Source organism: Xyrauchen texanus, chromosome 9 (assembly GCF_025860055.1).
Source record: "Xyrauchen texanus isolate HMW12.3.18 chromosome 9, RBS_HiC_50CHRs, whole genome shotgun sequence".
Taxonomy (NCBI): domain Eukaryota; kingdom Metazoa; phylum Chordata; class Actinopteri; order Cypriniformes; family Catostomidae; genus Xyrauchen; species Xyrauchen texanus.
This window is the reverse complement of record NC_068284.1, coordinates 42,266,729-42,290,619: the sequence shown is the minus strand read 5'-3', so window position 1 is coordinate 42,290,619 and position 23,891 is coordinate 42,266,729. Positions and strand designations below refer to the sequence as shown.

At 37.4% G+C, this 23,891-nt stretch overlaps 3 protein-coding genes across 3 annotated transcripts in view; 2 read left to right on the top strand and 1 right to left on the bottom strand.

Moving 5' to 3' along the window:
- Nucleotides 1-23,891, top strand: part of LOC127648630 (uncharacterized) — a 138,844-nt gene that overhangs the window by 27,049 nt on the left and 87,904 nt on the right. The gene's annotated exons all lie outside the window — the stretch shown is intronic.
- fzd8b (frizzled class receptor 8b) lies at nt 14,203-16,545 on the top strand. The gene has a single exon (XM_052133326.1). The coding sequence runs from the start codon at nt 14,469-14,471 to the stop codon at nt 16,215-16,217; it is 1,749 nt and encodes a 582-aa protein (XP_051989286.1). The 5' UTR covers nt 14,203-14,468; the 3' UTR covers nt 16,218-16,545.
- Nucleotides 16,794-22,812, bottom strand: LOC127648636 (tripartite motif-containing protein 16-like). The gene is made up of 6 exons (XM_052133328.1): nt 21,961-22,812; nt 21,692-21,787; nt 21,285-21,518; nt 19,970-20,123; nt 19,748-19,807; nt 16,794-19,244 (listed from the first exon to the last, which is right to left on the bottom strand). Exons 1-6 carry the CDS (start codon nt 22,543-22,545, stop codon nt 18,709-18,711), a joined length of 1,665 nt encoding a protein of 554 aa, XP_051989288.1. The 5' UTR covers nt 22,546-22,812; the 3' UTR covers nt 16,794-18,708.

The following is a 23,891-nucleotide window of genomic DNA, read 5'->3' as shown; positions in this document are numbered from 1 at the left end:
ACAACATATCACAAGAAGCGTTATTTACAAAACACACCTGTCAGTTACAGCTGGACACGGACACCAGTCGTTATTTTCTGAGATGTTACTTTTCTTATAAATGTTCTCTCCATATCTTGATCTTTTTCCTGCCTTTGTGTTGGAACTTGATGGATTAGATGTAGAAATTCATCACAAGTTATTTTTGCCTCCTGCACAACCCACCTTGATCCATAAGCTCTTTTAAACAGATTTTAATGCTAAAAGGGGAATATAATTAGAGAGTCCACTTACAGAAAAGTGCCATAGTATAACCATTTTTCGACACAACCATGATGGCAGCATCGTGGTATTTTGGTACCATGGTATTTAAAGGAATAGATGAAATGAAAATTCTCTCATCATTAACTCACTCTATGCTATCCTGGAAGTGCATGACTATCTTTCTTCAGCAGAACACAAATTAAGATTTTAGAAGAATATCTCATCCATTTTGGTCCATGCAATGCAAGCAGAGTGCCAACATTTTGAAGCTCCAAAAAGCACATATAGGCAGCATAAAAGTAATCAACATTACTCCAATATTAATCCATATCTTCAGAAGCTATATGATAGGTGTCAATAGGAAACAGATCAATATTTAAGTCCTTTTCTTTACTATAAATTCTCTTCATATGCACGAAAAGTAAAAAAAAAAAAAAAGAGAATGTAAAAGTGGACAATCATAGTAAAAAGGGACTTTAATATTGATCAGTTTTTTTTTTTTTCTTCCCACATCTAACAAATCACTTCTGAAGACATAGATTTAACCATTGGAGTCATATGGATTGCTTTTATGCTGTCTTTATATGCTTTTTGGACCATCAGATTTCAGGGTAGGGTTGCACCAGCTGCAGGGGCGAAAATTTCATCAAAATGTTGTGGGGGACAATAAACATAACAATTCTCAAGAGCAATTTTTGAAGGGGACACCAAGGTTTTTTTTGTTGTTGCCCTGTTTGCATTTGTATTATTTTATTTCTTAAACAATTATTTTAAGAATATATCATTATATTATTTACAATATACATATTTTAATGATATTTTAGGGGGGGACAACCCTCAGATAGGGGGGGTCCTGACCCCCCTGCGATTTCCGCCTATGACCAGCTGTGTGTAAAGTCTCACTTTAGTTGAGACACAAGAGCTTAATCAGTGCTTAATTTGGTTGCATCAACTATTCTTAAGGCAAGACTTAAATAGTAGGTTGTAATCTCTCCGTAAAGTAATGCGTAGTCAAATAACATGACGTTTACTTGTACTGATCCAATAAGCACCCTTCAAATTTGTACACGGAAGTGTTAAAATGCCATGAATTTTAGTTTTTATCTTGTTACGGTTAATGTACAACCCTTGTTTGCTCATGTAACTGTCAGCTGTAATAAATGATATCCCCACTGAAATATGAAACTTAATAAAACAAGATTTCATTATTGGTATATTTAGCCTGTGCACTATAAATAACAATATTCAATAACTGTATCTGAAATGAATTAGGGGCAATAAATAAATAAATATAAATACCACAGGCTGGAAAAATAGACATTTATTCATTTTAATATTGTGGATATTTCGTATATGTTGAAACATGACACCGTGCATCATACACAGGAAAGTGCACCTTTAGATCGGGTTCATGCTTTAGTTTTTCACATAAAGTTTTCTTCCATAAATGTAAATGAGTGTAAATGCCAACATCATCATATATGTTGAAAAGACTGAAGCCTGTCAACCAAAACATGAACTCATTGAGGTCTTAAAATTCCTGGTCAGAGTCTTCCGTAAATATATAGTTTATATGTAGGGTTACATTCTAACTAAGATTAATGGTGCAGCACTCAAATATTTAGTAGCGCGAAAATTGAGACTTAGTACCCATTTACGCCACAACTACGCTAAGATGTAACTTATGTACAGCTGGTGCAACCGGCCCCTGGCCACCATTCAATTGAATTGTATGGACCAACAATGCTGAGCTATTTTTCTAAAAATCTTTATTTGTGTTCAGCAGAAGAAAGAAAGTCATACACATCTGGGATGGCATGAGTAAATTATGAGATAATTTTCATTTTTGGGTGAACTATTCCATTTATATCAGACATTCTTCTACATGTGACCTCCTTTTTTGTGACCAAACCCAACATGCAACTCTAAGACTTTAATGTATATCTTGAAAAACAGAAATCAAGATTTCAGTAAAATAATTGGTTGACTTCCTCCCATAATTTTGCATTTGATTAACTACCGAATGAGAAAGTTAGTAAATTGACCTTTAAGATTTTGTATAAATCAAAACCTTTTTTTGAGACATGTACAGTACCATTAGTACAGCAATCTTTATCCACTTGGGTGGGGAAATTAACAGTTAACACTGGGGCATTAATACATTTACTGAACATACAGAACATGCTGTGCAGAACAGGAGTTTACAATATACTACAATATACAGTGTGCCCGCAAATCTGCATTATTCAGGAATATACAGAATTTCGGCAATGTCTTAAAAGTAAACAATTGCATTATCAATATTTAGATTTAGTGGTTTTAATTTACATTTACATTTATGCATTTGGCAGACGTTTTTATCCAAAGCGACTTACAGTGCAATTATTACAGGGACAATCCCCCCGGAACAACCTGGAGTTAGTGCCTTGCTCAAGGACACAATGGTGGTGGCCATGGGGATCGAACCAGCAACCTTCTGATTAACAGTTATGTGCTTTAGCCCACTACACCACCACCACTCCACACACCACCACCACCATTTCTTTGAGAAAAAATTATACCTTAGAGACAACAGAATGTTTTATCATTAAAATTATGAATTCAAATATTTTAGAAAAACATTCGGTAACACTTTCTATGAAACCCCTATATATAATGCATTGTAAAGGCATTATAAATGCACAATACTGCATTCATAATGTCTCATAATGCATCTTATAAAAAGTTATATATAACTTCTCATAAATAATTATAACTGCAGTTATAATACATTATAAGACTTCAATACTTAAGAGTATAATGAATTGTAACTCAAGCAACATCCAATTTTAATGCAGCAGAAGTTAATAAACTTAATTGTATAAGTGCTGTTATGCAAAAGCAGCATAGTGTAAACAGTCAAAAGGCTTTATGACATGATCATATTATAAGTGGTCTTTGCCTGCTTTAAGTAATAATATCTTCTTATAAACAGCTATAACATAAACTTGTTACATACAATATATTACAAGTCAAACTTATAGAATGGAAGGTATTTATAAAATAATTGCCCAAATAAGATGCACAAACATTAATGTTTATTGAATAGAGTCCGGTATAAAATCAGTAATTTTTTTTTATTGTTATTTTTGGGTTTACTCCCAATAAGATTAGCCATATGTGTGATCAACATAATTACATAATTACACTTTCTGATATATTTTCACTCTATAGCTTTACAAGTGTTTATTTTGTAATATTTAATGTATTGAATGTGTGTTATTTTATATTTTCTGCATGTGTACTATACTGTATATATATATATATATATATATATATATATATATATATATATATATATATATATATATATATATATATATATTATTGCTTCTGTTTATAATGCATTATAATCTATGGTACAACTATGAATATATAATTATCATAATGTATTATAATTGAAGTTACAATTATTTATGAGAAGTTATAACATATTATAAGTTGTATAATGAGACATTACTAAAACATAATAGTGTAATTACAATGCCTTATATATATATATATATATATATATATATATATATATATATATATATATATATATATATATATATATATATATATATATATAGGCTTCATAGAAAGTGTTACCAGACATTCCACTGCAACCTTTATCAACAAGTAAACACACCCATTTCGAATGGGCTGCAGTTTTACAAATGTGTGAGTGTGTGTTTGTATTATACAAGTGCTAGATAAAGCTTGCCTGTCTCTTAGTTAACTATTAGGTTAACATTAGTCCTAATTACCAACACAATACAGCTTTACAAATACACACACATCTGCTGACAATTAGTGTGAGGTGGCTGTCATACAGTGATTATCAGCGTCATTAAGGGGGAGGTGAATCTCATTATGTGTGTTTAGAATCCTGACAACGTAAATTAGTGTTGGTCAGTTTGAATCAACCCTCGCCCCTCAAACACACACAAACACAGACCACACAGAGGGTTAGTGAGTCTTGAATACACAACTCTCTTGGCCAATACATCAGGGTGTACCACCTTAAAAGTCTTCATTCAATCAAATGCTTAAACAAACATAAAAACCATGCCATTCACATAATAGGTTAATTACATTATTCTAATGCCTTTAAATGTTTTATCAGCTCTTATAATTGGGTAGTTGATGCATAATGTATCCTTGCATAATGGACTGTTATCTATTATCAAGATTGTAGGTTCAAATTCATGAATGTACTATTGCATTGTCAATGTCCAGCAACTGGTCAACATTTTTTTACTGTAATTTGGTCAACATTTTTGAAAATCTTTATGCCTTCAACTGTTCTTTTTAAATGGCCCTGCAGTGTGAAAATTTAACTTTAAAAGTACAAATATTTAATGTAATATCTCAATTAATTATATCATAAAAAGCTGCATGTATAATACATTTTTTAAAAAGCAACATGCAGTTGAAATGGATTTTAAGAGAAAATATCATGTCACAAGGCAGGACATGTCAGATTTCCGATTTCATGTAAAATTACGTGAGATTTCGAAAAATTTAGTTTTAGTCCATTTAAAAGTGATTATATAATGCAAATTCAAGTGGGAAATTGCTGGAGTGGTTTGCTCTAAAATGTGTGGGGGGTGAATCAGGGTTTGCGTATGTTTGGACTGACCTTTTCGATGTTTAGTTTTCCCTAAATACAGTATTACATTACCATGTCCGGCATAAACAGAGGACATACGCCCTGTGTGAAAAGATGTTCTGCTCTTCTCAGTAATTCACACCTTCAGATCTTAATAGACACCTTCACCAAATACTATATTAATGTTGGCAGTAGTTGAAAGCATGTCATCCTGATAGGTGTTTAAGACGTTCTTAGATTAACAAACAAAGTTGAGTTTGATGAAGGATGTTAGTACCATTAGGGATTATTAAATGCACAAATCAGCTTGAATGCAGAAACTTGACACATATTAAAACAAGCATATATAATATAAAGCTATATACAGAGCCTATAGTGCACACAAATTTAACAGAGACCATCTCAAGGACACTATGTGTTTCTGGGCACAGCGCCAGTGAGAATTTACTCACTGTTGCCCAAAAACAATCCAATGCTTGTTAGATCTTCAAATGACTTTTTGTGATCAATCAATAAAACTGAAGACATTAAAAATTTACATTAAAGGATGTGTTGCCAACAATAACCATATAAAACCATATAATGCTATGCCAATGTTTATGGTTTTATGTAATCAGGGAACTGTGGATCATCAAAGGTAGCCAAATAATCAGTCAGTCTATGCAAACGATTTCTCAGGAGTCCACATGCATGGGACTACATGCCAAAGTAATCAATATCATTCCTCAGGTCAAGGTTGGGTTTGTTCGAAATGGCATTCTAACTTTTTCATTTAGTCATTTAGCAGATGCTTTTATCCAATGCGACTTACAAATCAGGAATAGAACAAGCAATCGGTCATACAAAAGTCAACAATATCTGCAGATTCACACTCCCAAATTCCAATAGTAGCTAGAACAGAAGCAAGAGTTGAAGAAACAAACACATAAATTATTATTTGTATTATTATTAAATAGGAAGTGCCTTTAAACTACTTGAGCTATTTTAGAAGAATACACTAATGAGCCAAAAACATTATGACCACCTGCCTAATATGCTGTTGGTCCTCCGCGTGCCACCAAAACAGCAACAACCCACCATGACATGGACTGTACAAGACCCCAGGAGGTGTCCTGTGCTATCTGGTAACCAGACATTAGCAGCAAATCCTTCAAGTTGCTCAATCGTATTGAGATCTGGGGAATTTGAAGGCCAGGGCAACATCTTGAACTCTTGATCATATTCCTCAAACCATTCCCTAACAATGTGTGTAGTGTGACAGGGCACTATACCCTGCAGTAAGAGACCACTTCCATTAGGGAAAATTGCCATGAAGGTCTGTACCTGGTCTGCAACGATGTTTAGGTGGCACATGTCAAATTGACATCCACATGAATGGCTGGTTTCCCAGCAGAACATTGCTCATAGCGTCTTACTCCCTCCACCAGCTTTTCATCTTCCCAAGGTGCATCCTGGTGCCATCTCTTCCCCAGGTAAATGAGGACTTATCGGACCAGGCGACTATCTTCCACTGCTCCAAGGTCTAGTTCCGATGCTCACATGCCCAGTGTAGGTGCTTTCAATGGACAGGGATTATCATGGGCACTCTGACTGGTCTGCGGCTACGCAGCCCAATACACAGCTGGGTGCGATACACTGTGGGTTGTGACACATTCCTCCCGTAACTATCATTACAATTTTCTGTAACTTGTGCCACAGTAGATCTTCTGTCAGTTCGGACCGGATAGCCTTCGCTGCCCTCACGCATTGATGAGCCTCGGGCGCACAACACCCTGATGCCGGTTTGTCAATCCTCTGACCACTGTCAGTATATAATCATGACTGCTGACCGGAAGTACCCCACAAGCCTTGCCATTTCAGAGGTGCTCTGACCCAGTCATCTGGCCATAACAATTTTTTCCTGATCAAAGTTGCTCAGGTCTTTACTCCTGCCCACTTCTCCTATATTCAGCACATTGACTATGAGAACTGATTGTTTGCTACCATCTAATCTACCCAGACCTTAACATGTGGCCTTGTTAGGAGATGAACAATGTTTTATGTGTGTGTGGAAGACCTGCTATGTTTGCCACTATGTGCAGTATGAAGCTTGAGCACAGTGCATGGACTACTGAATCAGTAAAATGAACTCAACTTGACCTTCCGGTATGATGAAAGAACCAACTCATCGACAATAAGAAAAATGAATGGCAGTCCTGATAGTATTGTTTACCAAAACCTTATACATGCTGAATAAAGATACAATGTACAGTCAGCCAGTCATTATCGCACAATCAACACTGATAAGGTGATGTTGTACCACCCTAAAAAGGTTTATTTTGCGAGAACATTCTGCTGACTGTAGATTATACTCCGTATTAAATAAAGAAAATTAGCATTTCAGAAAGCTGTGTAGATAAATAGTTATTGCACTGTCTGCAGAGCACAAACTGCTCTGCTAAGAGACATTTTTGAAAGTTCCTCAACACATTACTGTGTCTTACTGGGCTACATAGTGATGTATTCAAATTATACAATTAATTTTCTTTGTCTCTCTTCTGGAGGGGTTAATAATGATAGAAGATGTTTATTGCTCTAATTACGCAGACACATTCACAGATTCTTATTCCATGCCATTTAACAGGCTTTAGAATGGGAGAAGGGGAGAGAGAGAAAGAAAGAGACTGAGAGAGAAAGAGGCAGAGAACAGGCTATTGTGGAGGCATAAATGTGTCTGTCTGAATTTGGAGCTTAATTATGTCCTTTGAGACCAGGACAAGAGGAAAGGGGAAGGAGAAGGGGAATGCAGGAAGAGGAAAAGGGAGACACAGAATAGAGGGGGAGGAGAGAGGAGAGTGCCTCAAGGAGTCTGGGAGACAGAGGTCTTAAGCCACAGATGAATAGGAGAAGAAAAACTAAACAGACATGAGAATGACAGAGAGGGAGAGAGGGGGAGGAGGACTGGACAGACAAAAAGAGAAAAAAGTCATTGAGAGGAAGGAAAGAACACTAAATACACAAAAGGAAAACAAGAGCAATACTTTCAGTACGTCTTTCAATTCTAGAGTGGAGGAACTATATACAAGAGAATTAATGACAAAGAGACAGCTTCCACCCATACTCACACACACAATGCATAGGCACAATAAATGCTTGAATAAGAGATTAACTGTGAATGCAACAATAATTGTGTAATGTATTACCAAATTCTGTGATTTATGTATTAATTATTAATACAAACTGTGAATGCAGTAATTAGTTTGTTTTGTAATTGTTTATTTATGTAATTTATGCAATTATTTATATTTTGTAATTTATTCATTATGTAATTTTAATGTAATGTAATTACAGGTATTAATTTAGCATGATGCATACATCTTTGTTTTGAGTGTAGGAAGTTTGAAACATTGCTCAAGTTCGGAACATCACAATTATATTCATCATTATTTTTTCATATTATGCATCAACTAACAGACCCACTATTCAGCTCATTTCAGCCCTGTTTGATCTGTGTGTACTAGCAATGATAATATTTCCAACACCTTTTCATGATTTCATGAGAGCTGAGCTCTGAGCTCAGCATGCAAATTTTCTCCATGGAATTTCTCCATGGACCTTTTACAGGTCCTTTGCTAGATAACCGTTGCCAAATATGCGTCTATATTTGCACAATATGCAAACAGAGCAAACGTGGATGCAACGGGTTTGACTTAACTTTATATTTCCAGTGTGACGAATGAACCACATGCATTTTTGCATCAACTGTTTTTAACATCTCTTTTGACTCCTTATTCGATTTGATAAAAAAAAAATGTTGGGGGGGGGGGGTATTATGCACAGTAGTTATGTTATGCGGTGACACTGAGCATGTTTAGATGCATGTTCTTACACTTATTATGTTTAATAAGACAAAAACATGTAAGGTCATGTAAATGCCAAAAACTGTTCTTTTATCAAGTAAAGACATTAATGGTTTAAGCAAAAACCAATTGGTACGCTTACATTTTTGTTCCATTACCCTAATTTAGCATTGCAAGTAAACACATTTACCGGCATATTTAACAGCTTATTCAAAATGCGCAAGTGTTGCATGCATGCCTGTATACATTTTGATGTCAAAAGCAGAGAACAGTCCAATGATTTCAAATGTCATGTCATTGCAGACATTTTATATTGGCAACGTTTTTGTTGTTGTTGAAACACTTATCGTTCTATATTGCATAGTACTTTTAAAAATAGTATATAGTATGCAGCACGTACTGCACATTTTGCAGTAAGAAGTATACAAGTATTCCATTCCAAACACACCTTCTCGCTTTCTCTCTCTTGACATTCAGGGCTACAAGAGCAGTGTTTCCAGGCTGATCAGATTTCTCTCCTCAGACTAGCACAAATGCCTCAGTGGGCCGAAGATGAACTGTGCTCCTGGTTCACCGGGTTCAGCTGTCTGGATGCAGAGTTCTGCAGGTGTACAAAAATGGGGTCCCAGATGAGGCCTGTACACACATAGTACAGCACAAACACGGTGGTTAAGTTACAACTCTGTGCTCATTGTGTTGATTAATTTAATATAATTTGGTATCTCAGAATGTGTGTTAGAATATGCATTATTAAATTGATCAGAACAATTAAATTGTGGGATAACACCTTACTTGCCTTATATGAATGGATGACAAGTCATATAAGAAGATTCCACCTCAGCTTTGGCTCTCATGATGTGTTTAGGGCCCTATTGTATGATGTTGTGTGGGAACTGCAAATTTAAAGGATAGATAACCTAAAAATGACCCTCATGTTGTTCCAAACCTGAATGATTTTCTTTCTTCTGTGGAACATGAAAGTAGATGTTAGGCAGAATGTAAGCCTTGGTCACCATTCACTTGATTTGTAGGGGAAATAAAGATGCAATGAAAGTGAATAGTGACTGAGATTGAGTCATATGGGCTTGGAACAACAGATTTTTCATTTTTAGTGAACTATGCCTTTAAGAATTGTTTTGATTGAATGGTAAGACTTAATAAGTAAGAAAGATTAAAAAATCATGGTTTAAGTGTTCACATCAAACCATCTCTCCTTCTCTCGTATGGAGTTGTCAGTGTTTATGTATAACCTTTTTGTTTAGAGAAACCATAACAATGTGTGTGTGTGTGTGTGTGTGTGTGTGTGTGTGTGTGTGTGTGTGTGTGTGTGTGTGTGTGTGTGTGTGTGTGTGTGTGTGTGTGTCTCAGACTAGACTGCCAGGTGCCATCTGGGTGGGCTTGTTGCCATGGTGAGGAATCTGGTAAATGCATTTGGGGAGGAAGGGGGGAAGAGAGAGATGTAGGAAGACTTTGACAGGAGCAAACATAACAGTGGATTATTGCTGCTGAGTGTGGAAGTGAGCCAAACGTTGTGTGTGTGTGAGAAATTTATGGCCATTTCACAGTCTAAAATAGATGTGTTGTGTTGGGGTCATTTAGCATGGTTACTCAGGGGTCAAATTAGTCTATTTGTGTTTTTATATGTACAAGAATAACAGTGGAAAAACATGTTCAGCTAATTAAAAACTATATGTTTTACTCACAGAATTCCCAGACACCCCCCACACACACACACACTCAGTGTGAAGATGAGAAGTAAAATGATAGATTGCAAATGACACGATGTGATAAGTGAAACTGTTTACGCTAAAATCTTCTAAGAAAACATTTTCTATATAAACACAGGTAAAGTGAATGAATGAGTCTGAATTTAAAAATTAAACTGGCAAGTGGTCCCTCAAGTGGTTATTCTCCCAGATTAGTTTATATTATTTATTAACAAAGAACAAAGAAACTTGAAAGAAACTGTCGTTCATGACGGTGAATATAGATTATTCTATGAAAACAAAAAATCTATCAAAGCAATTTTAGGTAATGTGATGTTTTTCGGAATTCTTAAATCCTGTCCAATCGGTCATTTCCAAGTGATTATGTGATGGCAGGTGGAAAAAGACTGTCTTGAGTCTGTAAATAGTAAGCACAAGCACCTGTATGCGGTTTATCCATTAAAAGCTTCCTGTGTGTGTGTTTCAGGCAGGAAACATGATCTGATTTTTGTCTCTGAAAAAGAGATTGGAAAATGTAAGTGGAAAATGAATCCAGTTTAATTTGCTTCTGATGTGGAATTCTGGGAAATCCAGACTTAAAGTCTTATCATTACACAAGAGACAGAGAGAGAGAGAGAGAGAGAGAGAGAGAGAGAGAGAGAGAGAGAGAGAGAGAGAGAGAGAGAGAGAGAGAGAGAGAGAGAGAGAGAGAGAGAGAGAGAGAGAGAGAGAGAGAGAGAGAGGGAGAATAAGTTGGGTTGTAAGTCTATCAGTGTTAATCAATACCGGCTCATTTATGCTTCACAGACACAAACACTCAATCTCTCTCTCACTGTGGGTGCCTACACATTAAGGAGAAGTCTGTCAAAAGACAAAAATGGAAATCTTGTGAATCAGAATGTGTGTTTATTAGCAAGGAAGTTACACTTATACACTTATTGGTAGTTTACTCTTGAAGGGATAGGTCACTCAAAAATGAAAATGATCACATAATTTGCTCATCTTCATGCCATCCCAGATGACTTACTCTCTTCTGCAGTACACAAACAAAGATTTTTGGAAGAATCTCTGTTGGTCCCAATGGAAGTGAATGGTGGCCAGATATTTTGAAGCTCCAGAATTAACATAAATGCTACATAAAAGTAATCCATATGACTCCAGTGTTTTAATCCATGAAGCAATATGATAGGTGTGGGTGAGAAACAGATAAATATTTCAGTAAATGTTTTTTTACCATAAATCTCCACTTTCACTTTCAAAATGTGAAAGTTAAGATGAAAGTGTGTGTGTGTGTGTGTGTGTGTGTGTGTGTGTGTATATATATATATATATATATATATATATAAAGCCCACACCTATCATATATCTTCTGAAAACATTGATTAAACCACTAGGGATACTTTTTTAAATGTATTTTTTAGAGCTTCAAAGGTCTCGTCACCATTCACTTGCATTGGGACCAATGCAACAGTAAACATGCCACATATGCTGAACATTTCACATAATGTACCATTTACACAGAACAAGATTTTTGACATTTTCTGAACAAAATGTGAGTGGTGCTTGCCCATGCAAAACTCACCACTACGATGATGTAGATGATACAGTTGTAATGAGCAGGATAAATAGAAGAAAAATAAAAAAAAATATTAACCTCCACAGGTAGAGGCACAAACAGATGGAGTATATGGAAAGTTTTAGACTAAGTGTATTAAGTGCAACTGTACGACAATTTACTACAAAACAGCGATTGGCATGAAAATCTGATCGACTTTTCATATTAAAGTTTTGAAAAGTTGGCTCAAAAGTAAACTTAATGCACCCCTAAAACTGTTTAAGCAAAACATTTAACCTTCTTCTTGCCCGAATTACATTTGATTTGGACTTGGATCACTTTTGCAGAAATAAATTAACGTTGAAACGCGCACTTAGTTATATCATATGCAGGCAGAAAATCCAATGCATCCGTGCATATACCACCCTGCTTCTCCAGGGTTGTATGGTAATTTCCACCCGCCTGGGCATCACGCTGAGGCGCTAAACGGAACATCAGCGGTGCAATTAGAGTGAACAAGAAGCTCTCAGCGCGCGACAGCCCCTGCTCCCCCCGCGCGCGCAGCCAACAAGAGCGCATTTAACTTCACGCAATGGAGGAGAAGCCGAGCGTGTCTCAATACAAGCTGTTGTTTCAGTTCATGGGAATGCATGCCCAATGGCTCCCAAAAAGTAGTTGGACCTTACACTTGAAATCCACGAAATGCATTGCATTATATAACAAAATATCAAATTGATTAGTGTCATTAGCAAACAAATGAATTTTTTTTTTTTTTTTTTTTTTTTTTTACTTTACGGTCACTGTCAAAAGCAAAAGCATTCTTAGTAAGTTTTCCTCAGGTGCAAACAGGTGCCCTTGCAAAAAAAAAAAAAAAAAAAAACAGGTGTATATTATCTCATTTACTATGTAGGCTAACGTGATCAAAATCTATATTTTTTAAAATGTAAAACAGTATTTTTGTAAACATTTTAGCTTGAAAGTGTTTTGTGCTATATTGCATTTTATAGTAAATGCCACTTTTTTATATATATTTTGTTACCCAATGCAATGGCATTCGTGCATTTTTAAGACTGACTTATGTGTCCAAATACATTTCTATTACCAGTCTATAAATATCTTGAAGAAATATTCTGGGTTCAATACAAGTTAAGCTCAATCAATAGCATTTGTGGCATAATGTTGATTATCACAAAAAAAAATATTTTGACTCGTATACCTTCTTTTTTAAAAGAAAAAAATCCAATGGAAGTGAATGGGGTACATTTTTGATTGGCCTTATAATTAAAAAAAATCACTTAGGCCTACCCTAATTCTTCTACCCATGTATTATTTGAGCTGTGAAGTTAAAATAATAATTTTTACAGTCGTTTTAGGTTGTTGACATTACATCATCACGGCAACGATGTTGTAAAATTTGATATATTACACAGAGAAGGTTAGTAAGTGATTTTATCACACTAAATTCGTGTTAACACGTAGGCCTATATTGTTTATGTCTCGTGGCTGTACTTTTGAAATAGTACGTATTAGTACGTAATAACGTTTACGTATTGGCCTCTTTCACTTCCATTAAGTGCCTCACTGGAACCCAGATTTTTGCTTTTATAAAGAAAAGTCGGGGCAAGTCAAAATGTATGTTTTTGGTAACCAGTATTGTGCCACAAATGCTGTACACTGAGCTTAAGGTGTATTGAATCTGGAACATTCCTTTAAATATTGAATAAACATCATGAATTCGGGTATTATTGTTATACTGGCAAGAAAATCGCATTTTATATTTATGCACAATATTTTGTCGCATTGCTACCACCCTTGCATTTATAAAGTAGCAACCGTTTTGTCTCCCTTTAAATCCACATTATGCCTACTTAAAGGTAGCCTAAATGTGACTTCAACTATGTAAGAAACATTTTTCAGGGGACACACATTCTGGATAGAGTAAGAGCAATCTAAACATGCCATTAGGCTTGTTTACAAGCACAAACTCTGTGTTTGGACATAGGGTGGGAGGTAAACAGAAGTAGAATAATTTAAGACATACAAACCGTCTGCAGCGCAAACATTTACTCAAGGCTTTCAGATGGGACGCTTGATTAAACTATAGCGAGGCCACGCCTCTGAAATTATACGATTGGGCAGCGAAAGAAGGAGGCGTGACACAGCTGCCTTCTGTATAAAGACATAGACTTTCCACTATTTGACAGTCATGCCAATTTATGAGTAAAAACCAACTGGTCGTGAGGTGCACCGCCACATTTCTGTCAGCTTGTTGGTACAGTAGGTTGTTTTAAGGTCAATTTATTTAGGTAAGGCACTAAGTAGGCCTACAACATTGCATTACAGTGCATACATCAGACTTACGCATGCATCTGTTTAGACTGAATAATTTAATAGAGAGAATAATTGTATTCTAACCGGACAGATATTGCTCACATGCAAGCGCACCCGTCTGTATTTAGAGGACCGGGAGGCGCGTGCAACTGTCACCCAGGATGGACTCTTCAATGCAAGGGTTTCACGAGCTGTCTCTCACGCTCTGTGCCATGCTATTCTGGAGCTCTGTGTGCGCACGAGAGCTGACCTGTCAGGAGATTTCGGTGCCTTTATGCAGAGGGATCGGCTACAACTACACCTACATGCCCAACCGGTTCAACCACGACTCGCAAGACGAGGCCGGACTTGAGGTGCATCAGTTCTGGCCGCTGGTGGAGATCCAGTGCTCCCCGGACCTGCGCTTCTTTCTGTGCAGCCTGTACACGCCCATCTGCCTCGAGGACTACAAGAAACCGCTGCCGCCGTGCAGGAGCGTGTGCGAGCGGGCGAAAGCCGGTTGCGCGCCGCTGATGAGGCAGTACGGTTTCCCGTGGCCGGACCGAATGAGGTGCGATCTTCTGCCCGAGCAGGGGGATTCAACCACATTGTGTATGGACTACAACAGGACGGATATGACTACATCCTCATCGGGCATTGCAAAGCCAACGAACCGCCTGGGGAAACCGTACAACCGGAAAAATAAAAGCGGTCATGGACGCGTACCAGGTGGTAAACACAAATCATCAGGATTATCCTCGTGTGAGTGTCACTGTCGGGCGCCTATGGTGACGGTAAGCGACCGCCATCCCTTGTACAACCGGGTGCAAACGGGTCAGATCCCGAATTGTGCCATACCATGCCACAACCCAAATCTTTCCCAGGAGGAGAGAACTTTTGCCACATTCTGGATCGGAGTTTGGTCGGTTTTGTGTTTCATATCTACGTTCGCCGCAGTTGCCACCTTCCTAATTGACATGGAGAGGTTCAAATACCCCGAGCGCCCGATTATTTTCCTGTCCACCTGCTACATGTTCGTATCCGTGGGCTATATAATCAGACTCATTGCGGGTCACGAGAGGGTCGCTTGCAACCAAGACCACGAGGTGTACCACATCCACTACGAGACCACGGGTCCAGCGTTGTGCACGCTCGTGTTTCTGCTCATCTATTTTTTCGGAATGGCGAGCTCGCTCTGGTGGGTTATTCTCACCCTCACCTGGTTCCTCGCAGCGGGAATGAAGTGGGGAAACGAAGCCATCGCGCGATACTCTCAGTACTTCCACCTGGCCGCTTGGCTCATCCCGAGCGTGAAGTCTATCGCTGTGCTCGCGCTGAGCTCGGTGGACGGGGACTCGGTCGCGGGTATCTGCTACGTGGGCAATCAGAACTTGGATAACCTGCGAGGCTTCGTGCTCGCGCCACTAGCGATCTATCTTTTTATCGGAACGATATTTTTGCTGGCAGGTTTCGTGTCTATGTTTCGGATACGGAGCGTCATTAAACAAGGAGGCACGAAAACGGACAAACTGGAGAGGCTGATGGTTCGGATAGGGATATTCACAGTTCTATACACCGTTCTTGCCACTGTAATTGTCGCGTGTTACTTTTACGAACAGCACAATCGCGAGGCGTGGGAAATCGCGCACACTTGCTCGTGTCCGGAGCACAGCGCGCCGAGACCGGATTACGCTGTGTTTATGCTCAAATACTTCATGTGCCTTTTTGTTGGGATCACGTCCGGCGCGTGGACGTGGTCCGGTAAAACTGTTGACTCGTGGCGAGCCCTTTGCGCGCGCTGCTGCCGCTGGGGCGGTAAGGGCACGAGCGGTTCGGTTTACAGCGACGCGAGCTCGGGACTGACGTGGAAGTCGGGCACCGCGAGCTCGGTTTTGTGCCCCCCCAAACAAATGCCACTGCCACGTGTGTGATGACACGACGACAGAGAAGAAGAAAAGACTTTTAAAAACACTGCTTTTCAAAGTAAGCAATTGCTGCTTTCCTGACAGACGAGTGCGGGATCAAATCAACATTATATGTCCAAACTATCTGTCAGAACAACACTGCTCGTTTTTGGTATATATAGAATACAAATGTACCATGTTATTTGGAATGTGCCTTATAAAGTGCCTTACGGGTTTTTATATTTTCTTATGTATTTATAAGGATGTTATTATAACAACGACATAGAATGTGCTTAAACTGTAGCCTATACAAGATTGTGTATATTAAAAAAAAACTATTTTGACAATAAAACACTGCTTGAAATATTACCATAAGCAATTTATGAAAGATAAATATATATCGTATTTGTATACCTGCAGACTTGACTAGGGGCATAACTAAGAGTTAAAACTTAAATTTGATGGAATTTGTTATGAAATTATGGTTTTGAGTGAGAACATACTAAAATATAACTTCTTTGTCATTGTACATCTTGACAGCAGTCTCCTTGGCGATCATGATTTCAAACTCGATTATACTTCCTATAGCGCCATCTACTGCTCTGCGCATGCGTCAAGCACTAGGAAGTGTGATCGAGCTTGAAATCGTGATCGTTCCTTGAGAATGCAATGGCAAGATGTACAGTGAAAAAATTAATATATTTTGGTCTGTTCTCACCCAAAACCAACTGGATCACTTCAGAAGACATCGATTAAACAACTGGAGTCTAAAGGATTATGTTTATACAGACTTAGGCCTAATCACTATTCACTTGCATTGTATGAATCTACAGAGCTGAGATATTCTTCTAAAAATCTTTGTTCTGCAGAAGAAAGAAAGTCATACACATCTGGGATGGCATGAGGGTGAGGAAATGATGAGAGAATTTTCATTTTTGGGTGAACTATTTCTTTAATGAACACTGCAATCTTGTGGTCACAAGAAATAATATGTGATTTGATTTATTCATTATAAATTGTTTTATGCTATGTCAGCATCAAACGCTATTTACATGGCAAGATCAAAGAAGTTAAAAACAATATTACACTAAAAAGTATATATGATCTTTAAATGTAATGGGAGTTTACATTTATACATTTTTCACTGTGCATAGATACACTCAAAAAAATATTTTAGCCTATTTTTAAGATGTATCCATTTCAATTTAATAACAACCTTGAAGAAAATGTAATTAATAAAACTTGTATTTTTTAAGATTTATACATTTTATTTGGTTAAAGATTAGGCAATTCAATTAGATGGAAATTTGTTATTAAACTGAAATGGATACATCTTAAAAATAGGCTAAAATATTTTTTTGAGTGATACAGTACACAATATTTTCAGACATTTACTTTCATAACTTAAATCCATTGATTTATTGGTGAAAATGTTGAAATACTGTTTTTATTTAGTGTTTTGTGTACATGCAATCCAGGAAAACAACTTGTTAAACTAAATAGAAGTAGAGTACAACTAGGCTAAAGGCACACTTAAGGTTTTCTTTTCTGGTCACAAAGTGTGTCAAGACTGAAAAAATATTTTGTGTATAATAATAATAATAATAATAACAGAAGGTTGTTTTAATGACATTCATTGAATCAATTTTTAAACGTGTCAATGGAGACCTTTACCTCACATTTGGGGTAAAAGGCTCCCACATATGGGGTAAAAAGTTATAATGATATTGGTTAAATATAGGGGCAAAAGTTACAAGGCAACATTTTTCAACTTATGCAAGTAGAGTACATTTAAGACAACATGCCTTTTTGAGTAACAAATTAAAATAATACTTATTCAGAACAGCCACTTCAGAAAAGGATTAAACATGTTCTGTTCATTTCAATCACATTTGGCATTTTAGAACATTTCAAGTATTTTATAAACAAATTATTCTTCATTGTGAATGGATCAATCAATAAGGGCAAATCTGTTTAACAAAAAAACCCTTTGGACCCAGCAATAGGGGGGCTTTCTACCCCAACTATCCTTTCACTTATTGGAAATGTTATTAAAACACTTTTGATTTAATCACCTTGAACAAAACTGAAAATTATAAATAAGTATTTTGTCTAAAACTAAATCTGATAATTTCAGGGATTTTCATTAGCTACCTAAATTTGCAACATTTTAAAATGTTCAAATATTAAATCAAATTATCTAAAAATCTAACTTTATGACATTGCACAGGTGATCTCATGGATAGTGCATAGTGATAGTGTTTAGGAAAGTGCTGTGGAATTCTTTGTTGCTTTTAAATGTTTTGGGAGGAAATTAAATAAAAATGCTCCTTTTATTCCTGGAGGGTCTTTAGCCCCATTCTACACTATATTAGAAGAATGATTTAAATATTTCATAAAGCCCATATAGCCTACAGATATGATTAGTGTAGTTGCTGTCATTTTTTTTCCATATGCATACTTATTCTACCCTTACACTACCACCATTAATGGATACATTTGAATATAAATATCATATCTATATTGATGGATGACACAATTTCACTGTGGAGTCCTGATTTATCCCAAACCCAGGATAGAGTGGCTGAGTGAATGTGGTCTGTTCTCTGTGGATGAGGGTCATTGTGTCAGAGACGCTGTAGAAGGACAGAATTCCTGCACTGTGATCCACATACACTCCTATTCTAGAGGAACTGGGGACTACAGAGAGCTTAGCCACATTGTTATTATGCCTGAATGCATAACTGGAGTAAGAGCAGGACAATCTCCACGACTGATCATTAAATCCAAATACACCCTCAGCACCTACTCCCTTCCGGCTGATACTTTTATATGACACTGATATACAAACATTATCGCTCTTATTACACTCAACCTCCCAGTAACAGCGTCCACACACACTCTCACTACACAACACCTGAGAATAAACATCAAATCTGTCTGGATGATCAGGATACTGCTGGTCAGACCCAATAAAAGTAGCCACTCTTTTCTCTTCAGACAGATGGAGGTATTTATGTGGTGTGTTTAAATCCAGAGAGAAAGGAAAGGAATCTAATAGAAAAAAAGAGAAACAACTTTTATATTAAAAAAACTAGTATCAGTTGGATTCTTCTAATTTCAAATCAATTAAATGTTAATTGTAATTAGCAAGAAAATGTTAGGTATTTTACAGATCAAGTTTTACAATGTGAATGTTTTTGTCATTCCATTTTATGCTATTGTTTTTGCTGGTTAATTGATTTTTTTTTAATCATGGTTATCCAGCATGTGTGTAAAGGATCAACCAAGAACAATAGACTATGACATAGTCAAGGAAGGATTCAAGATGTAGAAACAGTCAAGCCAGTAAGAAAAAACATAAACCAGACACACAAAAGACAAAGGAAATAGCCTGGGAATACTTAAGACAAGTCAGAATTACAAGACTTTACACAAGAAGGTAAAATGTGGCTTATAAGTATAATACTTAAGTAGATACAGGTGATAACAAATAACAACAGGTTAGAATTGAAGTCATCACTGATTACTTTTTATTTCTTATTATAAATACTTACATCGCAAGAACTCTTCTCTGGTGCTGGGTTCAGGGGTGGCTACAATCTCAATATATGTCACTACAGAAACCAGCAGACATACAGTGTAAATCTCATGTAAAGTGAATAATATATATCGACATCAATGCCATCAATTTTAATGGTACAATATGTTTTCAGTTTGTTATAGTGAATTCATGACTTGTTTTATTGAATAAATAAATTTAAAGTGCCTTACTGTACCTTTACCAAATATATTTTCTAACCCTTCCTTGCAGAAACAATCAAGTTTCTCTCTTAGCAGAGAGACAGATTTTCCCACATCATTAAAGGAGAGGTGGGAGCTGAGAGTAACACTGTCTGCAGATCCAGGAAGGACAGAGAGAGACTGGAAACTCTACAAACAACAAAACAATGTTTACCAATGCTCAAACACATTTAGAACTTAGAGTGTGGCTGATGCGCTATAAAGTGTGATAATTACATGACTCTAAGAACACACACACACACACACACACACACACACACACACACACACACACACACACACACACAATATGGGTTAGGAGCTTCAGTTAATGTTCACATCAATCATCAGAATGGGGGGAAAAAAAATTATATCAGTGATTTTGACTGTGGCATGTTTTTTGGTGCCAGAAGGTCTGGTTTGGGTATATCTGTAATTGCTGATCTCCTGGAACAGTCTTTAGAGTTTACACAGAATCAAGTGTGTGGCAGTTCTGCGGATGGAAATGCCTTGTTGATGAGATGGCTCAACGGAAAATGGCCAGACTGGTTTGAGCTGACAGCAAGGCTACAGTAACTCAGATAACCACTCTGTACAATTGTAGTGAGCAGAACAGCATCTCAGAGTGCTCAATACATTGAACTATGAGGCGGATGGGCTACAACAGCAGAAGACGACGTCGGATTCCACTTCTGTCAGCAGGGAACAGAAAGCTGAGGCTGCAGTGGGCACAGGCTCTCCAAAACTGGACATGTGAAGACTGGAAAAACATAGCCTGGTCTGATGAATCTCGAATTCTACTGAGGCACACAGATGGTAGGGTCAGAATTTGGCACCAACAGCATAAATACATGGACCCAACCTGCCTTGTGTCAACAGTTCAGGCTGGTGGTGGTGGTGATGTAATGGTGTGGGGAATGTTTTCATGGCACACTTTTGGCCTGTTTATACCAATCAATCATCGGTTGAATGGCTCAGCAAATCACAAACCATGTCACAAAGCAAAGGTCATTGACAATAAGTTCTTCAGCGGTCTTCCCAGTCACCGGATCTGAATCCAATAGAACACCTTTGGGATGTGGTAGAATGGGAGATTCACAGCATGAATGTGCAACTCCGCTGACAAATCTGCAGAAATTGCATGAACCAATCATGTCAACATGGATCAGAACCTCAAAGGAATTTTCAACATCTTGTGGAATCCATGCCACAAAGAAGTAAGTCTGTTTTGAGAGCAAAGGGAGGCTCTACCCAGTATAAGTACAGTGTTCCTAATAAAATGCTCAGTGAGAGTATAAATAAGATGGTTACCTGTAGGAAATGTATGAGATCTTCTGTGTGTGAAAGCTGCTCCAGCTCAGTGTCTCTTCTCCTCAGATCATCAATCTCCTGCTTCAGTCGCTCCAAGAGTCCTTCAGCTCGACTCACTGCAGCCTTTTCCTGATCTCTGATCAGCTGTGTCACCTCAGAGCGTCTTCTCTCAATAGAGCGGATCAGTTCAGTAAAGATCCACTCGTTGTCCTCCACTGCTGCCTGTGCAGAGTGCTGTTACACATATAGAGAGAAACATTACTATCAGTGCATTGACTAAGCTTTTATTAATACCTCACACTACAGGTAACACAGTGTTGTTGAGTAGGAAAGTGGGCCAGCATTGGACTCCTCAATGACTGAATGAGTTGAATCCTGTCTGATTTTTTCTTTTCCACAAAACTCACCTTATGAGTTTTCACGGCCTCTCTCAACTTCTGAAGTTCCTTCTCTTTTTCATCGATTTTCTGCTGAAACTTTCTGCGAGTGTCCTCCAACTGTTTCTTTTAACAGTATAATAACAGAAAATAAAAATAAAAAGTACTCTCAAGAGACCTTCATTAAATAAGTTCTCACTGATGTAGCATTTCTTGCACCATGAGTAAACATTAAAAACAGTTTAATAATTACAAGCAGTTGCATGCTAAAATGTGCTTTTTTAGTTCACACTTCCTACCTGTTTCTCAGCCCTCTCTGCTTCAGCTGATACAGTGTCATGGTTTTTGTGGTTGTCCATCACACACTTCATGCAGATACACTGCTGGTCTGTACGACAGAAAACCTCCTGTAGTCTGTAATGTTGAGAGCAGATCATCTCCTGGATTCGTCCAGTGGCTTTAATCAAATCGTGCCTCTTACTTTTAAAGAAATTCTCATGTTGTTCGAGGTGACTTTGACAGTAAGAGTTCAGACACGTCAGGCATGACTTGACAGCTTTATATTTTCTCCCAGTACAGACATCACACTCCACATCTCCAGGTCTAGCGTAATGACCAGAATAAGCAAATAGGAGTCCTGCCTTCAGTTTCTCCACCATTTCAGCAAACACTACATTTTTACCTAAAGCAGGTCTTGTGCTGAAGATCTGTCTGCACTGAGGGCAGCTGTAAACTCCCTTCTGATCATCCTGATTCCAGCAGTCTGTAATACAGCTCCTACAGTAACTGTGTCCACATGGAATGGTCACTGGATCCTTCAGTAGATCCAGACAGACTGAACATCTGAACTGTTCGTGAGCCCATAAAATACTGGCTTCTGCCATTTTACTGAATGTACACACAAATAGAAAGTATACAGCAGTTTGACAGCACTTAAGCTTCGTTTTACCTGAAATGAAGAGCTGAAATAGTTTCCTGGTTCTGTGTTTGAAAGACGTGTGCAAAACAGGCGTGTCTGTAAGATTGTTCCAAAGGCAGTATCAAGAATAGGCCTACTGGAATTGTTATCAAGAGAAGACTTAAGACTTGATTGTGTTCTGCCATTTCACTGCATGTACACACAGAGAGAAACATACAGCGTTCTATTAAAACTTAAGTTTTGGTTTCACTTCCAGATCTGGAAAGACCTGTGCAAAACAGGCTTGCATATTTAAAAATGTTAGGCTCCACTAGGTGTCAGTCTCAGACTGTGTCTCACTTCTATCCGGTTTAGCGTTTAAGATCTGAAAAGTTTTAGTTTGTAGGTATTGTGGGTAAACTGAAGTAAATCAAAACCATAGGTACAAATATCACAAGCAATTTGAACAAACCTGGTGTCACAGGGAAAATTTAGGAGCCATTTACAGTTAAATGTATTATGTCATGTCTACTTATTACTGAATGTCACGTGACTAAGGGGACTGACCTCATGTGCATAGCAAGACACTCCCACTTTGGGGGGTCCCGCAATTGAAATCCCAAGCACTGGGTCCAAGGTATCACCCCAGAACTGGAAATCAGTTTTTCTTAGCTTTGTGAACTCCAACCAAGCAAACATTAAGTCATTTTAAATATATTATTCAATTACATTGCTTTTTATTTCCTATATGTCTTTTCATCTATTTTCAATAATTGAAGCATTAAATGCAGTCTTTCTTAACAGGTATGCACCCCCCATCCCTGATTTTGCCCCCTACCAGTGTTGTTTCTGTTTTCCAATGTGAGTGAATATTTTACTCAATTAAAAGTCCAGGTATCTATCCAAAAACATACTTGAGTTGAAGTAAAAAAAAGTATTCACATTAAAACTGTACTTAAGTATTCAAAAAGTAAAAAGTATTTTTTTTCCTAATAATCAAGAGAGGAGATTGTGTAAGAGTGGACGTTGTTAAATTTGATTGGTTTGTTAAGTCACCTTTTTACTGTCTCTGTCGACTGTCATATTTATCCCCAGTGACATTTGCAACCTTGTCATAGAATTATGTTACAATTAATACATTTTTGAAACTTTTTTTATGTGGCCTGTTGTACGTAACAATGCAGTTTCCTGGTGGAATGAACAAGAATGTCTTCTATCCCCATTCACTAAAATCATGATTAAAAAGGCAGATTATCAGTTCATAAACATCAACTTTTTGCCTTGTTCCTCACACAATGCTATCTTATGACATATAAACTCTTTTACCATAAC